This window comes from Bombyx mandarina, chromosome 10 (assembly GCF_030267445.1).
Source record: "Bombyx mandarina strain Sakado chromosome 10, ASM3026744v2".
NCBI classification, from domain to species: Eukaryota; Metazoa; Arthropoda; class Insecta; order Lepidoptera; family Bombycidae; genus Bombyx; species Bombyx mandarina.
The window spans coordinates 7,054,939-7,073,259 of NC_143217.1; the positions used below are offsets into that span (position 1 = coordinate 7,054,939).

At 38.5% G+C, this 18,321-nt stretch overlaps 1 protein-coding gene across 6 annotated transcripts in view; it reads right to left on the reverse strand.

Moving 5' to 3' along the window:
• Positions 1-1,590: 1,590 nt before the first annotated feature.
• The window catches only part of NGR-A13 (neuropeptide receptor A13), a 47,590-nt gene continuing 30,859 nt past the window's right edge, over positions 1,591-18,321 (reverse strand). The window contains exons 4-8 of one of the 6 annotated variants that reach the window (XM_089730341.1): positions 6,376-6,542; positions 6,205-6,297; positions 5,103-5,169; positions 4,529-4,605; positions 1,591-2,188 (exon numbers count right to left, since the gene is read on the reverse strand). In XM_089730341.1, coding sequence (XP_089586467.1) covers positions 6,241-6,297; positions 6,376-6,542 — 224 coding nt within the window. In that variant the 3' untranslated portion in view covers positions 1,591-2,188; positions 4,529-4,605; positions 5,103-5,169; positions 6,205-6,240. Of the gene's footprint in view, positions 2,189-4,528; positions 4,606-5,102; positions 5,170-6,065; positions 6,084-6,204; positions 6,298-6,375; positions 6,543-18,321 lie in introns of those variants that run through there. The other 5 variants (XM_028185614.2, XM_089730340.1, XM_089730343.1 and 2 more) reach the window with 5 other exon arrangements.

Below are 18,321 nucleotides of genomic sequence, written 5' to 3' on the forward strand. Positions count from 1 at the left end.
TCATGTAGTCAAGTTACGTATTATGAAAATGAATGGGAGCGGTTTCACTCGTTGAAATTATGCTAACAACATTCGTACGTTTCGTGACATAAATTAAAAACGAATAGGTGTGTCCGAACACAATCAACCCTTTCGTACCATTGCCGTTTAAATTAGCGTACGTTTTGTAACATATGAGTATATAACATGATTTTAAACATGAAAAACTGACCGGGTGTTTTCTGCTAAACATGGTGTGCAATTAAAAACCATGCATAGTAAGGTGCTATACCGGCATTTCGTTTTTACCATCGCACCGCCCGCCACCGGAGTAGATAGAGTTCATCCATACTACCTGGAGCCACTGCGGTCGGATGACCGCATTGTGTATACAATGCGTTTCCAGAGGTCTTTTTTGCCACGTACCATCCGGCTATGGAATGAGCTCCCCTCCACGGTGTTTCCCGAGCGCTATGACATGTCCTTCTGCAAACGAGGCTTGTGGAGAGTATTAAGCGGTAGGCAGCGGCTTGGCTCTGCCCTTGGCATTGCTGAAGTCCATGGGCGACGGTAACCACTCACCATCAGGTGGGCCGTATGCTCGTCTGCCTACAAGGGCAATAAAAAAAAAAAGGTGGCTGGTTCATATGTAGACATCGAGTCATGCGACTATACTGTGATTCACATTCTATGTCCTTCTTAAAACATGTTTATTCACTGATGACTTTAACATTAAGCAAAACCAAAACAGGCACAATTTTATCCTCTGTCTGTGTGGTCACTGTTGTTTGCGGCGAGGCTTGGGGGACGCTAATGTCTTGTAGTGGACGTCTGTGGGCTGGAAGATATATTGATAGACTGTTTATATTTAATATTATCTATAACATTTTCGGAAGTAGTTTTTTTTTCAAATTCTCAATTGAATACTAAAAGAAAAAAAATTAGACTTAATTTAATTTTCGGTTTTGAAGTTGTATCGACGATACTTAAATTTCAAATATTGAGCGAGCACTAGTCTGCAAAACAACGTCAATGCTACCGTCCGTCCACCTTGGCATCAGAGCTGGAATACTCAATAATATTTTAATACCTATATTTTACATCGCAACACACGATTGCAGCAGAAAAAGCTATTATAGAAATATCCACCTCGGCGTTCAATGAGCATCCAGTTTTTAGTGTATGAGTGAGCAGAACCCATGATATATACTATCCTAATATGACCTTAAAGTATATTGTAATAACGACGTGTGAACGCAAAAAACAAGAACAAAAACAAAAAAGCGACTGTTATCTATGTGCTGTCAAAAGATAGTAGAACAGAATATAAATGACTAATAAGATAATTATGTTCGATAATTTCTAAACCATTTCCGCTGGTCATTTGAATAATAAAATGAAACTAGATCGTTTACTTGACTAAAAGCTAAGAGTTGTTCTTTTATTTACGCTGAAGGAATAAATACCACCTGAGATGTTTGAAGATAGAATCGAATGCTAGTTCTGTTAATTACTACTACTACTACTGTGATAGGCACTTTACAACGTGTGGCGATGTTACTTTGAAACAAAAATTTCTAATTCAGGAAGGAACGGAAAAATATATGGATCTTTTTCAATTATCATTTATTTACGACACAAATCATGCTGAAGTTACATAAATTACAATGTTCGTTTTTATTATCGTTACAATAACTAGATACGTTTAATAATGTTGAAATAATAAAACTATTAAACTTTAGACGTTACATATTTACAATTATTATAATAGGCACATAATACTATTAAAAATACGCGGTTTTATATTTAAGAATGAATACAAATTTAATTTTAGACATATATTTAAATTCGTTAAAGCTACCTTTAGTTAACTATGAAAACATTTACGGATACAAAACATTGATTACAAATATTCATTTTATTTTAAACATAAAATTGGACCCTACGTAATATGTATGTACACAATAATTGAAATTTCTTTCGAAAACTTTAGTAGATGAAAATAGGTAGATTTACAGGTTTAATGTTTGCGTCGTGGCTCAAAGACGCAAATATTAAGTAAATCATCAACAATCATGTAACTAAGCAATTAATGATTGCTAAGAATAAATTAATCTTATTCATTAATCTAAGATTACATTCTTAATTAAAATAAAAAGATGTTGCTAAAATTCAGCTATATTCCTACGAGTTTAGAGAGCGAAGCTACCTGGAAAAGAGACAGAATGGGCATGGATTAAAAATTAGATCGTAGTATTTTAATCAGTTTTGTAAAAATAATATATTGTTTTCTTTCAAAGAAATTTTTATTAGTTGTATTGCTGGGAGGCTTGTCAGTTTTGGTTAAACTTGAACCTGGAGGCTGTCAGAGAAATTAATAACATTACAAACTAAACATCTTCAAAGTGGCTTTCTGAAGTTTTGAGAGTTCAGCAGGAGTTTTCAGAGCTTTCGTACATTATGAAGATTTTTTTCTGAGAAAATATTTTTAGAGGTAACCTTCTGGACATTCAATATTATTCTTATCCGCTTCACCGGATGTAACATTTACATAATATTTCGTAGCCCTTCTACAACTCTGAGATTTCATTACCATATAATTAAATGTTTTGGAAATACCATTTGTATTGTTTCATTGAACAGGCTGACGTAACAGAACAAACAAAGTAAATACTAAATCGACTGTAAACAACAGTCACTTGTGAAATATTCGGCTAGTTATTTTAATAACGAACGGTCATGATGAAGTGAATAGCTTATGCATAGTACATCCGTAATAGGTGTAAACAAAATGGAAGTATTATTACATTTCAAATCAGAAAGACGATTTATGTAAGTTAAGTAGGTACGTAAAACATTCGAAACTTATCCTCGATGTTTGTAGCACTAACAAAAGGCATTAGAGTAAAGTTCCATGAATACTAGAAGATTTTTGCACGTAATCTGTTAATGTTACGTGCGGCTATTACGGGCTCTAGATAGATAAATTGAGGTAGCTCCAAACACAAAGTTCACAAATCCACCTGTGACTAATGCGTCTGGAACATCCAATCCTTTAGTCAAGGTTAACGTGCTGAATTAATGTTGCTTTATTAGTTCTAAATTCCAATTTTCAATAGTATTGTTACTGATTGTTATAAGTAAACTGTCTGGCCAACGGCAATCAGGAAAAGATAAGTTCAAAAGTTTCATACTGTGTTTATAGAAATATTGGTTTTTAGAACTCTTTGTGTTATGTGGTTACTGAAGCTAATAGACATAACGCAAAATATCGTCATTCAACTGAACACAATAAAGTGAAGTCATAATTTCTAACGCATGAGCCATGAGGTCTACCATGACCGTCTAGTCATGAGGCCTTACAATACGGTTTTGCATTAGTAAATGCCGGTTGGTGATCGCCTTACCTTGGAAAGATACACATAAAATGCTGCTATATACTGATTGGTAGCCCTTAGTCGTCTTTTATACCCGGGGGAAGAGATGGGGTGGTTCTATACTAGGTTAACACGATAAAAATATTTGTTTTCTCGCATTGTAGACAAGTAATGAAAATGATAATTGAGAGTAGAACAGGTCAATAAATGTACAACGAGTACGATGCTTATGAGACGTATTTTACATAAAGCCCATGTTCAAATGCTCTTAAATCTAGCGCACCTACCAAAACCCAGATTTTTATTGGAAAGTATTTATTATAAATCAAAATCATGACGATTAACTGCGCTATATCAACCCGTCCTACCAGTATGCTAGTAGTAAGTAGAAAATCTCGATGATTTTACTTCTCGATTCAGTCTTAATATTTCTAGAGTAGCTGATGTCTGAAGAGGGATGGCAATAGACAGAAGACTGGACGAACAACTTAGATGAACGAGGGATCAAATAAAAGAGAAATAGAAGTGAAGTCAGAACCGCTCGTTTTTTATCTTCTATGCACTTCTTTATTGGTCGAAGACTTGGAAACGGCCCATCATGAACGCATTGAAGGATTCGGATTCTTGTGCTGGTGAATGCCAAGAATATTTTTGTATACCCTTAATTGGATTGAGAATGAAACAAAGTTGACACATGTACTAGTGACTAATGGTATACAAATTGTTGATGCGTAAATGAGTTTTAGGTGTGTTTCCTTTTAAAATTATGTTTTTAATTGTTCATGCGGTGGTATGTTTTAACATGAACGTAATTTATAAACGGAATACGTAATTATGTAGATAGCAACTTCAATCCATTTTTTGCATACACTATATAAAAAATATAACGTTATATTTAAAGTGAAAAGAAGTCGGAATAAATTTTTTAATTTTTTTTTTTTTTTATTGCCCTTGTAGGCAGACTAGCATACGACCCACCCGATGGTGAGTGGTTATCGTCGCCCATGGACTTCAGCAATGCCAGGGGCAGAGCCAAGCCGCTGCCTACCAAAATACGATACGATATACTTATATTTACATTATAAATAAATACGATATACCTATATTTCAACTTCAAGTTTAGTAAGCTACACAAAAGAACATCTAATGCGATAAAAGTCGATCTAACTCACCTTTTGAACACTTACATGATACTCTCCTCAACCACCCTAATGAGGGCGGGAATTTGTCGCTAAAGCGGCCCAGTGACCTGTTTGTGACAGAAATAATAAATCATTAGACATTGCGACAATATTCGTAGTACGCAACGGTGCGATCCATCACCACACAGAGCGTGTCCATATTACTCAAATTAATTCATAGCGATAGACATTTTAAATGTATTTTTAAGTGATCATTTTTGTCAAATATAGATAAATACCTATCTAAAAAGGTATTTATGTGTGTTTTAGATTCATAATTATTTGTGTATTTGGTAAGAACTCATGTAGTTCAGACATACACGAACGTAAACTGTTTGTATAAGAAAACCAAACCGATATAAAGCGCAGATAGAGTTCTTTATAACGGTTAATTTTTTTGAAAAAATATTTCCAAAAACCCCAACTACATATATATTTAAGAAATATTCGGTGATTCGCATTAACTCCAAAATTTAGTAACGAATGAGAGAACTTTTATGGTTCCTTCTCAAAAACGTAATTGTTTCAATACATCACAAGACATAAATTCCATAGATAATTTTACCTATTGGTCAGGATTTGTAAGAACGCATGCTCCGGCACACTTCAAAGTATTTTTCAAGCTTTCCTTTCTGGAAACCATTGAGAAATTATTTAAGGTATAATACAGAGCTTCAACAATTTTCAACGAAGGTTGAGAACGGCTTCTTTGGAATGTAGCAAAAAATTACAGTTATATTTGGTTACTTATCATTATTATTGTATGTGTAATTAATTTCTTTTGACTTGGTAACTAATAATTTTCAAGGTTATTATAATTAGAGCTCAAAACGTCTAAGTGTATGTAACTGGAATCTGAATCTTTACCGACAAAATCTAGTATTTTAAAATGTAGGGTTGGAAACCTTTGCTAAATATTTACGTATAATATATATGTACATCCTAAATTAGCAACATTATATACTTGACATTGGCGAAATCTAAAAGGAAACGCCATAATCCTAAGAGATATATTTTTCGTTGAATTCAAGGACCAAACATCTCCAGTAAGGCAGTGAGAAAGATGTACGCTGTTATCTCGGTACAACAATGAAAATGACTTTGAAAATCTTTTCGGTTTTGCTGTATAAATAATTGGCACATTATGGATTTTCTGTCCATTTTTTTCCTTTTTGTCGCATTCTCCAACCTTGGATTAGTGTAAGAAAATGCCGGCTTAGCCAACCCGCATTTCACTAGGTCCTATCTCATAATCTTTGGCAGCTGGTCAAATGGACAGCAAAACCATATATGTATATGTATTTTAACACTAGATGGATAAACGAGCACAAAGCTTACCTAATGTTAAGTGTACCAAAGCCCATGTAACAACATAAATCCCTCTGCATACCTTGAGATATGAAATAGACAGAATAATGGAGACTCAAATAACGCCAAGTTAAACGAATATCTAATTACTTTATTTCAGTTCACCAAAAATCTCCGACGCGATTTCAGCATAGTATTGAGTTTTTTAAGATCTTCTTTATTTGAATAGCAGACAACACTAAAATAAGAAGCAATAAATTTTCTTCTGTGACATTTAGTTATTAAAGTTAGTGTTTAATTATTGGATGTTAAATTAGTTATTTTATCCACATTCACATATAAAGAGGATAGGTACCTACCTATGTGTCTGTATACCGCTAATCCTAATCTCATCTTTACTTCTTCTCTTCATGACCAAGGACGTAATCGCATGTTTCGTTTCCCAATTTTGCCTTAAATTCATTGAAACACATCTATAATTGCACACATGATTTGTGTACGCTGCTGTTATTGAATTGAAGCTTAATTACTTGAGTGGTAGGCTCCAATTTCGCAGCAAATTTGGCTGGTTCTTCGGCGGCGTACAACATTCGTCTGGCCAGGCGAGCGAACGTGCACCTGAACTGACGGCTCATGCTGCAGTACAGCACGAAGTTCACGGAGGACGTGAAGAGCGCCAACATATCCATGAGGTCGCCTGATAACAAACACAAGTTTTTTATACTTCACGCTCGCAAACAAGACCGCTTTTGATTGACATACTGACATTCTTAAGAAATCTATTATTTTTTGTGTATGTCAAATTTATTTTAGAACTTGCTGACCAGCCAGGCTTCGTAGTGCAAAATACATAAACTTTTGTATAAAATAAACTTAAAACAAACAAAAGGAATCCGTCCGACGGGGGACATATCAAAGGGAAAACAAAATTGTTATTTTTATTTAATTCCGAGCATTTTTATATTTATCTACCTTTTAAACTTTCTCTGGACTTCCACAAATAATTCAAGACTAAAATTAGCCAAATCGGTCCAGCTGTTCTGGAGTTTTAGCGAGACTAACGAACAGCAATTCATTTTTATATATATCGATAGATCGATAGATTACGTTAAAAAAAAACTCCGCTACGGGATATAATGGGCAATCTTTTTTTTATGATTGAGAGCTTACTACTGGTCCTGAGGCCTTTCCAGTTTTACAAGGACAGGTGGGCGAGCAAGGGCTCAGCCAGAAGGGGCGGGATTTGCTAACAGCTTCCCGAGCGCCTTCAGGGGAGACCTAGCAACTCAAGAGTAGCTGCTTCACGAATGAATATTGGGCAATCATATACTCTCACACACTCTGAAGACTATTACAACGCTTCTTGCAGAAGAACACGCAATTATTAATTACAAACTACATTAGAATTTATTCAGATTATTGTGTATTTATTTATCATATATGTATGTACAAATGTAGTTAGAGTAGATTAACAAATAAGAAAACTGTCAAACATTCGAAAAACTTTTAATTTACGGCACCGAAATAGTTCCCGAGGAACGTCGCTTCTCTCATTTCTGGTAATGTGGTGCTCAACTTTTATAACTTCCAAGAGTAGTTCGCATTAACGTTGGTAACATTTTAGCCAAACTAAGTAGGATGGCTGAAACGTACTTCTAACTGAGTTTTAACCCAGAACTATCTCTTTGTTGTGGAATCTTTAGTGTTAAACCAATAAAAAAATTAATAGAATAAGTTTTGGACAGTTACAAATTTACTATACTCAATCTACAAAATTATATTATTAATAAAAATTACATCAGTCTTTGAGATTAGCTAATATAATAAAATAGTCACTAGGCATGACCTTTTAAACCCTTAAGACGAGTTTTTTGGGAACAAAAAGTCGGGTGGGATATTTCAGAGTACAATTTACCTCATTCGTTTTTACTTTGCTTATTTTATCTGACATAAACAACATTTACGGTTTGTTAATTTAAGTAGTGGATTTTTTTGTCTCCTTTCTAACTACTATGGAGTGGTATCAGATGATTTAAAAAAATAAAGCCCGCATCTAAAAGTCTTTAGTCGTCTTCGGACGTGGAAAAAACCCATTGCATTGGAATAGCTGTTCTACAAAAAGTTGAAAATTTGACTACCTCGTAAAGGACATTGGCTGGATGAAGGTTTCAATTTTCTGGGGTACATGACTTCACTACAGATGTTTCTATTAATTAGGCTCATATGATTTCACCAAACCATAAAAACCTTTAAATTTACCAAAAAAGAAGTCTGTTAAAATTATTACTGAAAAGCTCACTTGATACTCAATTTCTTAGATAAGCATAAAGAGCTATTTGTCGTTTTAATAAGTTCCTATTTCACGAATAGGAAATCTAAAGAGAAGGCAGCGGATCGCCCAGAATCTGCGCCGCCGTGTCGCACTAGACTAATCTAAAATATAACTTTTGGATCGCAACGTTTTAATATCAACATTTAAGAGGTATCCACCATTAACACCAATGGTCTTGGTTTTAATTCTCATTTGATTTTTTTTTTTTTTATTGCTTAGATGGGTGGACGAGCTCACAGCCCACCTGGTGTTAAGTGGTTACTGGAGCCCATAGACATCCACAACGTAAATGCGCCACCCACCTTGAGATACAAGTTCTAAGGTCTCAAGTATAGTTACAACGGCTGCCCCACCCTTCAAACCGAAACGCATTACTGCTTCACGGCAGAAATAGGCAGGGCGGTGGTACCCACCCGCGCGGACTCACAAGAGGTCCTACCACCAGTAATTACGCAAATTATAATTTTGCGGGTTTCATTTTTATTACACGATGTTATTCCTTCACCGTGGAAGTCAATCGTCAACATTTGTTGAGTACGTATTTCATTAGAAAAATTGGTACCCGCCTGCGGGATTCGAACACCGGTGCATCGCTTCAACACGAATATACCGGACGTCTTATCCGTTAGGCCACGACGACGATTTTGGATGCTACGCGTCATTTAATCACTACATTTAATGGTTACGTAATTCCAATTAAGTATTCTCATGTTTGCTACACGTGCATGCATGACAATGCGATGATATTTGTTTTATTGTTGATAAGTCAAGTCTGTTGTATGTAGGTGTTGTGATCAAATTGATTTGATAATTCCCTTGTTCGTGTAACATAGTCATTAATTTAGAAAGCTAACGTATCTTCTTTCCTAATGTTCGTAGGATTGCGGAGTCGGATTAGGGCGCTTAGGGGCAAGCTATTGTGTTCACGTCTTTAGATTATCTCTGTTATTTGAGTTGTAAATAGCGCCCATTTCTCATCTCAAGTATACTAGGTTAACGGTGAGTTGCTCATGCTGATTTTAAAAACTCTGTAATATAGAGGATTTTCCAGATAATTCCTAATCACAAAATAACTTAATTTTTAAACGAAATAAAAATACGCTGCTTTCGAGAATAATTGAATATTTAAAATTCAAGCGGTTATAGTAGAGAGTTACAGCAGAGATTCACATTAATATGTACCTCAATTTACTTTCCTTCCTTTAAAAAGATTTTTCATTAGACGAGTACTAGTAGGGGGATCAAAATTTACAATGACCAGTTGTTCAGCTATTCATTTACCCTCTTATTAATCGCTTAACCAATAAACAATTTACAAGATTGAAATCGGAATATTATATTGATTTACACAATGAAAACTATGAAATGAACTGTAGTATGGTACTGTAAAAATAATTTTAATTATGTCAAAGACTCGCAATCGTGGCGTCGATGCTTGGCGGCGATGTATCCTGGAAGGCTATACTGGACTTCTGCGAGTGCACAATCTCGCAGAAGGAGGCGGCGGGGCGAGTGAGGCAAAGCTCTCCTCACTACGCAGAAATCCACCGTCGCCGAGCAGGGGGTCGGGACCGGGGTCGCTTCCGTGAATCGGACCCCTAAGAGCCTGGGGTCCCACCCGCTTCGTGCGGGGAGGGACCCAGGCATGGGGCGGCGTGCTTTGCACAATCGCCCGCAGTAGGAAGCCGGGTGATGGCAGATCAAGTTCCCCCGACCGCTCCGAAGAAGGTGTAGCGCGGCGCCATCAAGGTGGGCTCTCGGCTCGCCGACCGCGGGAACCTGTGGTCGTGTCGCCGGTCCGGTGTCTGGGGGACGGCGGGATGGATGTAATATGCTCTGCGTCAACACTGTCCCGCCGTCTCAATAGCCACGACTGGGCTTCGGCCCGGTCTGGGGTAGGGCGCCGGTTATGAGCGGCAGGAGTTTTTAATGAGGTTCAACTCCCACATACCCCACCTGCCGCGTGGGTAGGGTACCGGCGATTCTCTCATGTGGAAAAAAAAACGACTCGCAAAATAGGAAAGAATGAAAAAATGTCTTGGAAGTTTTAACTTCATGGTATTTTGATACTTTTTAACTGACAAAAAAACGTTAGGTAATTATATTTTGTTTTGAATAATTACAAACTCTTAAACGAAAATATAATTGATCTCCCAGCAGCTAGAAGAGGTGCATTTTTATCGCAGAAAACATCCGCTAAGAATGCAATCGCCATACTTCCGACGGAAGCGGTGTTTCTAATTTACCGGAATATACAAAACAGGCAGATGCGACCGAGCGAAAAGATTTTGAACGATTTCAAAATTCCAGGTGGGATTTTTTGTTGAAAGCCTTTGTGTTATACCTATATGAAAAGAAAAACGATATCTTTAATAAATTACAATGTGTGGTAGGGAGTGTCAGCCCCACGTAAAACAAAAATGTATTCAGACGAAATATGAGACAGAGGTGTAGCGCGTTGTAATAGCATGTTATTATTGAACATACATTTTGTTTATTTTTGCTTATAACAAGCTGCTTTTAATCTAGTTTGGTTGTTTTGGCAAATTACTTTGTTTATATTACTAGAACCAAATTGTTATTAGCACCTACCTGTACCGCTTTTGACGTTAAGCGCAAGAAAAATCGTATTAATATTAGATACGTAGAACAGAGCACTATAGGGTTTTAAAATACTAAAACGTTGTTTTTAAATAGTTCTGGAGTGGATATTGCCATTATTTTGTATAAAATCTCGACAAGTTTAATTCGAAAGTTGTTCAAATTCTTAATCATTTATTTTCATCGGTATATAAAACTAGATATGTTGATATTTCGTTTTGCTAGGTAATTTAGTAATGATAAGCGCAGTACATCATATAATTAATATAGTAAATTGAGAGAAATTAGCTCCACTAGATGAGTTAAATAGCTTGTTGAGACTGAGACGTATCTCACTTGATGATGAGACAAGCGGTCGAACCTACAATTAGATACCTTTTATTAGTTTGGCCTTTAACTTATTTCCAAACATTTACACAAAATATTATTTAGTTATCAGCAACATGCTTCGTCAAAAAGTACAATACTTACTTTCAGCTACAAGCATCCTCATACAATTAGTTCGCAATACAATTAGATTGTCTTGCAAATGTCCTACCCTTAACGCAGCACCCACTAATGCTCCGCGAGCGTATTAGACCCTTAACTACACACCTACTAACGCTCCGCGAGAGTATTAGAAATGGGATCTTCTACTATTAGATAGAATTTTTGTGGATCTAAACTTCTATTCAGATTACGTTAGAGAACAAAATCTAACATAGAGCACGTAGCACGGGGACGTGTTGTGAAAATAAATTGGGAGTACAAACAAAATGGGAAATGGAAATATTGAACCATATAATAATAGTATATCAAATTGTCCCTTAAAATAAGCCTACAATTTGAACCAAGGACATTAAAAAAAAGGTATTTTTTCTGATTGTAGAAACTTTGAATTGAGTCTTTTCGAAATGAATTAATTTAATTATTAAGTAAAGAAAATAAGCTACAAAAAGTAATACTTACTTTGTTGTGACAGAGAATGGAATTCTAAATTTCCAAATGAATTTACTAATCCAAATACTTATTTTAAATTACTAAGCCACGGTAGAAAGTTACTATAATTAATTGTTTCACTCAAAAGTAATTAAATCTTAACCCAATCCATTATGTTTTGGTTTAATAAGTTTCTACCTAATTTAAATAACCGAACGTGATTTTCCTAGTGTACCGGTTAAAGTCTTAATCTTTTTTTTTTTTTAAGTTTAATACACGCTTTCTAAGTACTGTAGTTGAAAGCACAAAACTGTTACAATGCATTATCTTTCACAGTGAGAAACATATTATAAGTCATGGACCATGCTATAAATTTTCTAGTTCCAAAATTCAATCAGCTCCACTTTACATGTCATCCGAAGTACACGGAAATGGAATATTTCATTATAATGGGAGGTGACGAAGACCCATGGGAGATGAATTAAGCTGGTTTTCAGCTCACAGACGTCCACTGCTGCCCAAAGGCCTCCTTTAAGCCTCGCCACAACGATTGGATCTACTGATTGGATTTAAATAGGTCGTCCGTCTAACTTGTGGGAGGCCTACCCACGTCTTTCGGCACGTGGAGAGTTTTTGGCCCCAGCAGCCATCTGTTCTATGAGCAATGCACCCTGCCTACTGCCACTTCAACTTCGCAATCCTTTAAATTGTGTCGGATATCATGGTTTTTCTGCGAATCTTCTCACTCCTGATTCAATCTTGCAGGGAGACTCCAAGTATAGTCCTCTCCATTGCTCTTTGGGTGACTTTGAGTTCATCACCACTGGTTTTGGTGGAGCTTTAATCAATACTAGTGGTCCCGCAGTAGTCGAAATTCGACTATAATTAATTGAAATTATAAGCTTGAACATTATTATGGTTATATTGTCAAAGACTACTTCTACAGATTTAGCCAAGACTACACTACAGACAAATAATATTAAAGATAAAATTAACCTATTCTCAATTTTGACCACAAACTTTAAGCATTAACTTTTTTTTTTTTTTTATAACAACTAAGAGGCAAACGAGCAAGACGGGTCACCTGCTGGTAAGTGATTCACCGCCGCCCACGGTCACCAGCGTTTACGCCAGTGCGTTGCCTACCCTTCAGATAAGAATATGCTCTTTTCTTGAATAACCCAATGTCGCAGTTGTTGGGGAAGACCGCTGATGGCAACGAATTCCAGAGATTTACTGTGCGTGGCAGAAAACTGTTTTTAAAACGCATTGTAGTGGAACGCCAACCATCCAGATGGTGCGGATGATAGTTCCGGCGAGACGATCGGTTGCGAAAGTCAGCGGCTTCTATTAAATTGAACAACTCCTCGGAACACTCCCCATTGTAAATTCTGTAAAGTATGCATAGGGAAGATAGATCCCTACGTAGTGCCAAAGGATCTAGCCGATCGGCAAGTACAGGATCGTCGACAATCCGAGATGCCCTACGTTGGATTCGGTCAAAGGGAGATAGCTGATAACCCGGAGCCCCGGCCCAAAGGTGGCAGCAATACTCCATGTGAGGCCGCACCTGCGCCTTATACAGCTTAAGGCGGTGAGCCGGCTTGAAGTACTGTTTGGCCCTGTTGAGTACTCCGAGTTTTTTGGAGGCCATTTTAGCCTTGCTCTCCAAATGACCGCCAAACTGGACAACACTCGAAATGTCTACGCCCAGAATGCCCATGTTCGACTTGGCACAAAGGTGAGTGTTTCCGAAGAGTGGCGATGCGACAAAGGGGGCTTTTTTAGCGGTGAACGCGCAAACTTGAGTCTTGGAAGGGTTAAACTGGACTAGATTTAGTCCCCCCCAATCAGAAATCTTCACAATTGATGATTCGATTTCAGACACAAGTTTGTTCCGACACTCATCGACGTGATCCCGAGAGATATTGCTGCGGCCGAAATACAGTGCATCCACGGTACTGTCATCCGCATAGCAATGAATGCCACTGGTATGCAACAAATCATTGATATGCAGAATGAACAATGTCGGGGATAACACGCAGCCTTGGGGAACACCAGCATTTACGGTCCGGGGGTCCGAGCATGAGCCGTCTACGACGACTTTAACTCTCCGTTCCGCAAGGAAACTGCCGATCCACCTACAACGTCTCTCAGGAAGCCCATAGGAAGGAAGCTTCGATAGTAAGGCTTTATGCCAAACCCGATCGAAGGCTTTCGCAATATCCAAACTAACGCCTAGTGCCTCACCCCTACTCTCAACCGCCTGCGCCCAACGGTGAGTTACTAAAGCCAAAAGATCACCAGCTGATCGGCCTTTGCGGAAGCCATATTGGCGGTCGCTGATCAGCTGATGCTCTTCCAGGTAGCCCATGAGCTGGCGGTTGATTATGGATTCCATAATTTTGGAGAGTAAGGAGGTAATAGCGATAGGCCTGTAGTTGGACGGATCTGAGCGGTCGCCTTTTTTAGGGATCGGGTGTACTAGAGCCGTCTTCCATGAATGTGGGACAACGCCGAGGACATAAGAGTGTCTGAATAAGCGCGTTAAAACCGGTGCCAGCTCTGGAGCACACACCTTCAGCACAATAGGAGATATTCCATCGGGCCCACTCGACTTGTTGACATCCAGGGAGAATAGTGCTTTCCGCACAGCACACTGTGTAAAGCGGACGTCCGCCATTGTGGTTTCACACCTCGGGATGGTAGGAGGAGTGTTCCCCCTGTCGTTAAGAGTCGAGTTTTCCGCAAAGATAGAGCCAAGAAGATCGGCTTTCTCCCTTGCGGAATAGGCCAATGAACCATCCTCCCCGCGCAAAGGTGGAAGCGTCGACCGACAGAAATTACCCTGGACAGCCTTGGCTCTCGCCAGAACGCACGAGAGCCAGATGGCAGGCGCGCCAGTCTCTCGCCAATTCTCCCAACGTAATTTGATTTTGCCAATGCAATTTGCTTCTTAAAGAACCTGGAAGCAGAGTTGTACTTCTTCTTGAGTGAGTCAGAGTTTACATCCTTAGCGGCCTTTGCCCTAGCCCAAGCCTGGTAGCATTCCCGCTTGCGACGATGTGCGTCACGGCAGGACCCACCAAACCAGGGCCGAGACCTGCCACCGACAGGCACCGCTGAGCTAGGAACAAATAATTCCATGCCCTGCAGCACGACGCCGGCAACCGAGTCAGCGCAGGTGCTAGGATCCTCTGACTTGAAGCAAATCTGCCCCCATGGGTAGGATGCAAAGAAAGAGCGCATCCCGTTCCAGTCTGCTGACCTGTAGTGCCAAACACGTCGTCTACCAGATGGAAGTGGTTGTGACGAGACGGTGAGAGGCACCACGCTCCGAACTAGGCAATGGTCCGATGACCCGAGAGGAGCATCGACCCATACCCGAATGGGTTCGGGGCGAGAGGTCAGCAGAAGGTCCAATAAGGAAGGCGAATGGTCTTCCACATCCGGCACACGTGTGGGAGAAGGCACCATCTGCGTCAGACCATTGGCAATGGCAAAATCGTGAGCAGACCTTCCCGCATGGTCAGTACGTGTTGACCCAAGCCAGTCAGAGTGGTGGGCATTAAAGTCGCCCAAAACCACAATTTCTGCGGTAGGAATTTGCTCAAGTATTCTGTCAGTGGACACCTGCAGGTTCTCGAAGAGCCGGTCAATTTCCGAATTTCCGCTATGAGACCTGTAAAGGCACGCGTAGACGCGAATGTGATCCTCACAATCGACGCGCACCCAAAGGGTCGACAGGTCTCTGCCTTCAAGACTGCTGAGCCTACGGTAACAAATTCCCTCCCTGATGTACACACACACGCCGGCGCGTGGCACAAAAATGTGCTCCAGGCTATAGGCCGGGTACTTTAGATATGAAGTGTCAGTTGGGGAGGAAATCTGCGTCTCCGTCAGGAAAAGCAAATCTGGCCTTTCCGTCTCGAGATGGTGGTGGACGGCATTTAAGTTCGAGTGAAGTCCCCTGATGTTAGAAAAATCCACTGCTAAAGTGGAGGGGGACTTCCTCGTTATTGGGCTCAGTTTGCACCCAGCAGCTGTGATAAACGACGCTTGATGTGCCCCCCCCAGAATACGATGGGCAGCCTGAGCCAGAGCGAGAGGATAGCATCTCTCGCTCTCGCTCAGAGAGGGATTCTCCAGTCTCTAAGAGACTGGTACCCTCCTGGGGTATTTTATTTGTATCACTCGTCGCCATCACAAAAATCAAAAATAGCATAAGGGGTGGGGAAGGAAAGGGAAGGAGAAAGGTCACAGAAGGTGAGGAATTGTGGGACAGGGAATAAAAAGACAGGAAGGGGCCAACTGATACTCATTCCCACACGCAACGCAACAGTCCCTAGAAAATCTGTTGCGATACGTGTAGTATAATGAAAGTGCCAGTTGCTATTTGGGCCCCGAGGTAGAGGGATAAGGGCGCCGGGACTCTCACTCACCAGTCGAAACGCGGTGGCCTCTAGGAGGCCACCACTTCACGCTGATTTTCTGTGAGATTTCTGTGAACTAAAGTTTGACAATAAACAAAGAGTATATATACATATGTGTGTGTGTGTCAAATACATGGCAGTGTGTGTAATGTTCTTTTTAATGATTTAATGTATCTTTTATGCATTAATTAAAAAAAATATTAGCATTGTGCACTCCTTCTCTATATTCTCTATAAGTGTGGAAAATTTCATACTCCTCCGTCCGCGCAATTTTCGTAAAAAGGGGTACAAAGTTTTTGCTTCACGTATTAATTTAAAGATACAATCGAATTTAGAAACATTTAAAAAAAAATTGTCGTTTCTATCACAATTTGATATTATAATATGTATGTCATGCAATTAAAAATGTTGCTAAATTTCAATATTATATTATATAATTATTATATTGTAGTTCATTTAAAATAGACCTTAAATACAAAATCATACAAAATATTACGAAGCCAAGAACTGTAGCAATTTCATATCATTCGTCTGTTGCTCTTTGATCTCGTAAAATATGGAAATTGGAGAGTCGCTATCAGCATATTGGTAGGGCATGAATCGTGTTTTTCAGTCTTACATGTTGAATTAATTGTCAACGATTTCGTAAAGGTTAAAAATTTTAGTCAACAGCCAAGGGCCCGATAAATGGACTAAAATTTTCCAAGTGTCATAACTTCGACAACAATGAAAAAAAAAAATTCTTTATCTATGGAAAGACTTTTTGGCGGGAACGCGAAGAGCGAAGTTCTGTTGTTTTATTTTGTCTATTTAATGTTTCACCGCCCTGCCTATTTCTGCCGTGAAGCAGTAATACGTTTCGGTCTGAAGGGTAGGGCAACCGTTGTAACTATACTGAAATCTTAGAACTTATATCTCAAGGTGGGTGGTGCATTTATGGTGTAGATGTCTACGGGCTCCAGTAACTACTTAACACCAGGTGGGCTGTAAACTCGTCCACCCATCTCTCCTCCTTGCGTCGGTTTCCTCATTACTGAGGGTCGTGGTCATGGCCTTGAAACAGATTGTTTTTTATAGTGCACCGCCAGCTGTTCCTATCTGCAGCTGAGTGCAGAGCATCGTGCACTGTGGTATCCGGGGCTGCACGAATCACCCATCTAAGCAATAAAAAAAAACTTCAGGTTTAAATGTGTAATAACGGTGGTCTATTAACCGTTTAGTATCTTTAAAAATGCACAAATGTGGGTAAAATGTGATAAAGCTGCTGGACGTAGCTTCTCGGGATCCCCCAAAAAGTCCACTGAAAGAGTTTCAGTAAATAGCAACCATTTTGCGGAGATTATATTTCATCCCATACCATCTCATCACATTTTAATTCATTTAATTTCATGCCAATTGATTAATGTTCCATATTAATCAACCTCATTTCATTTCACTTCATATTAACATTTTCCTTAAAAAAACAATTATAAAAAATTTGACTGTATAATAAGATACTCTTGCCTTTTCAGTTGGAAAAATAGAACTGCTACTACTATCTATGAAAAGGATTAACTACAAGTCTTTTTTATTATTATAGCAAAACAATTTTACTATGCGAAGTATTTTTTTATAATACTAGAATGGAGTTAATCGATATTCTATCTACCTTTAGCTACCAAGAAAAAATGTAATACTTTTCTTCTCTCCTGTTTCCAATACGTCCAAATACTGTACGGGAGTATATATGTGAACCATTTAACATATTACATGTACTTATTCCGAGGTTTTATCGTACAATACGGGTCTTCCCGGAATTTCATAAGTTAATTTTGAAGCTAAATTTTGTTACTTTACATTGGTTATCAAAGGCAATGATGAAAATAAATTTTAATTACTGAAGCAACGAAAATCAATACAAGAATACATCGGAGTATTTTAATTAATTAGTTAATTAAAACGGTACGAGATTTCAAAGAACAAATTTACTCTTGAACCTTAATACATAGCTTTATATACGTAACTAAATACGTAAAATACGTAACTTTCAAAAATATCATGAAGCTTAATTAATATTGAAGAGTGTGCGTAAAATATAGCTATATGGTTGCACGCTATGTGTGAAGAAATATGTACATAATATGTACATACGCTAGTTGCATTCATTGTTTAATTTCTTTTTCATAAATGTTATAAAAAATCATAATAAAACT